This window comes from Aplysia californica, unplaced genomic scaffold (assembly GCF_000002075.1).
Source record: "Aplysia californica isolate F4 #8 unplaced genomic scaffold, AplCal3.0 scaffold00893, whole genome shotgun sequence".
Classification (NCBI taxonomy): Eukaryota; Metazoa; Mollusca; class Gastropoda; order Aplysiida; family Aplysiidae; genus Aplysia; species Aplysia californica.
Window position 1 is genome coordinate 75762 of NW_004798163.1, and position 2798 is coordinate 78559.

Sequence of the window (2798 nt, forward strand, 5' to 3'; positions counted from 1 at the left end):
TGTGTGTGTATGTGTGTGTGTGTGTGTGCGTGAGTGTAGTTCTTTATAAATAATATCCATAATCATGTTGCTATTTATCATCATCATCATCACCATCATCATCAAGTGCCAGATCTGCGAATGACATCAGCGATCATTGTTTTTCATTCATCCCTTTTGCTCGGAAGCTCTCAAAACAGCTTCATTATCCTGATCTCTCCCAGTCACCTATCTGTTTAGGCTCTCAAAGTAGGTTGCTCTGGGTCTACCCTGCCTCTTCTACCTTCAAACGTGCCCCTGAGACTTAGATTTCAAGGCCTTTATGTTTATTCAAGTCTCCCAGAAACTGCATGTGTCTTTTCTTGATCGTTTTTATCAGCGAGAAGCCCACATGGTAGTCTTTAAGTACTGCCTCATTTGATTTCTTTTCCTTCCCAGAAACTGTCAGCAGTTTTTTAAGAAACGATATTTCTGTTGTTTTAATTCAACGTTATATTCACTGCCATTAGCGGTTGTCCAGCATTCACAGCAGTATAGAAGGGTTGTCCACACATAGCCTTTCAGAAATTTCATGTTGGTTGTCCTCAAAATGTTTCTATTTGTCAGGACTGGGCTCATTGAAGCGAGACAGACTTTATCCATTGAATTCTTCGTTTTATTTCTGTGGAACATTTGGCATCACAAAAATGTAAAAGTAAATATACAGATGAAATACATATCTTTATTTCAGTCAATGTGATAAACAAAAAATGACATGTGGAGCAGAACATAAGCTGGGGATTTTACGTTTATTATAGTTGGCCCAATGTATTTGGTTTGCCCAATCAATGTATTTTGTTGGCACAATCAATGCGTTTGGTTAGCCCCATTTGTTTTGCTGGCCTCGCATAATCAGCTACCGGCCCCTTGTGAGTTCTGGATGACCCAAGAAGGTAGTGGATGGTCCAGATCTGTTCAGTTGTCCGCTATGGTTTCCTCGATCCAGGAGGCGTGAGAGCTAACGCGGGTGTATATGCCTGGGTATTCTGGTCTACCACAGCCGTACCCCGTGGAGGCCAGACCCACCACCACGTCCCGCAGCCGGCCGTCATTTATACATCGACACAGCAGCGGGCTGCCGAAGTCTCCCTGAGGGGTAAGTATAGGAAGAGGCAAAGTAAAGGAATTAGCTACATTGTCTCTTTGTTTTAGGTAAAGTTTTAAGGCACTTACAACACAATTATGCCATGTGCGTGAAGAAGATCAGAAGCGTTAAAAGAGAGTTTAAAAAAACACACATAATGAATGAGAGATAAGACGGAAAGAAGGAGCAAACCACACCAGAGCACTTGCGAAACACCTGCCACTGTATTTTTGTGGTCTCACAGTTTTACTTAGAAAAGCACATGAGAATGGATCACCGCGCTTGAGTTTTTATATATTGTGTACAGGAACTCAATAACCAGTCATTAAATGTAGAAATAAGAGACTAAGACAAAAAACAACAACAACAACAACTACAAAACAACAACAACAACAACAACAACAACAACAGCAGCAGCAGCAACAACAACAACAATAACAACAACAACAACAACGACAACAACTACGACGACAACAACAACAACGACAACGACAACAACAACAACGACGACAACAACAACGACAACAACAACGACTTACGTCAATCCGGCCCCCTTTCAACAACAACAACGACAACGACAACAACAACAGCAACAACAACAACGACAACAACAACAACTCACGTCACAAGCGTCATGGCCGCCCCTAAAGCGCCCGGCACAGATCATAGTGTCGTCAATGTTCAGCAGCCCCATCTCCGCCATCACGGGCTCATAGGCCTCCTGACAGTCCTCCACTGACTTCACGTTCACCTCCGTCTCCACGGGGAACTCGGACGTGTCCGAGTGTTCTGACGAAGAAAAATGGGCCGTGACGCGGTGAAATCAGGCGCTAGTCAATTTTTGGTATAATTTTCTCATGCTTGTTCATTTGATTCAAGTAAGTCTTTTTTATAGACACCACAGATTAAGAATCCGCTAGAGCAAAAAAAAAAAAAAGATGTTATTGGCTTAGATCTAGATCTAGTACGTTTTAACAGCTGGACGACGTTATAGAGGTCACATTATTCCGAGGGTCTGCTTTAACAGCCAGGCAATTTCACATGGACATGCGTGTTCTACCAACCTTCGCTCCTCGCACCCCAACCGATGATTCTGCAGGTCTGGCCCTCGGATGGACAGTCGGAAGTGGTCTGGTACGTGCCGGTGTTTACTCTTGGCGAAGAGAGGTCAGCGGGTTCCGTCAGCTTGATCAGGGCTATGTCTCCATACGTGGTGTCATCTGGGGAGACCACAAACACATACAGTCGAACTTACTCTAACAGCCACCTGTACAAGACAAACGTCCAGTACAAACGAGCACTTCCAACCCCCTCCCCCCCCCACCCTTTCTTTTTCTTACATTACAATTACACTGTTTAAAACGACCACCTGTCACAGTCGACCACTTTTCTCTTTGACAATAGATGACCGTCTTAGACAGTTTTGAACGCAGTTTGCAGAAAGAAGTCTATATTTAGGAGTGCTGTTGGCGTCAATTCACCCTTGCTATATAAGCATTGCGGCGTCCCGCTTGTGGGTTCTTCCTTTCTTTCATTCTGTTGTTTCTATCTATTTTGCTTTTGCCCTTCATCAAAACACTGTTCGCGTGTCCATGTAATTCGGTATCTACAAACTAAAATACCCTTTGGTACAGGCTTCGCTGGACATTTTTTAAACACTAGCTTTACCTGGAGATTTCTTTATATATGTTTTTTT

At 43.3% G+C, this 2798-nt stretch overlaps 1 protein-coding gene across 1 annotated transcript in view; it reads right to left on the reverse strand.

Moving 5' to 3' along the window:
* Window positions 1-622: 622 nt before the first annotated feature.
* The window catches only part of LOC101854123 (trypsin), a gene marked incomplete in the record, with an annotated part of 33888 nt that continues 31712 nt past the window's right edge, over window positions 623-2798 (reverse strand). The window contains 3 exon segments of the mRNA XM_035972896.1: window positions 623-1107; window positions 1725-1891; window positions 2167-2322. Of these exon segments, the coding sequence (XP_035828789.1) occupies window positions 934-1107; window positions 1725-1891; window positions 2167-2322 (497 nt within the window).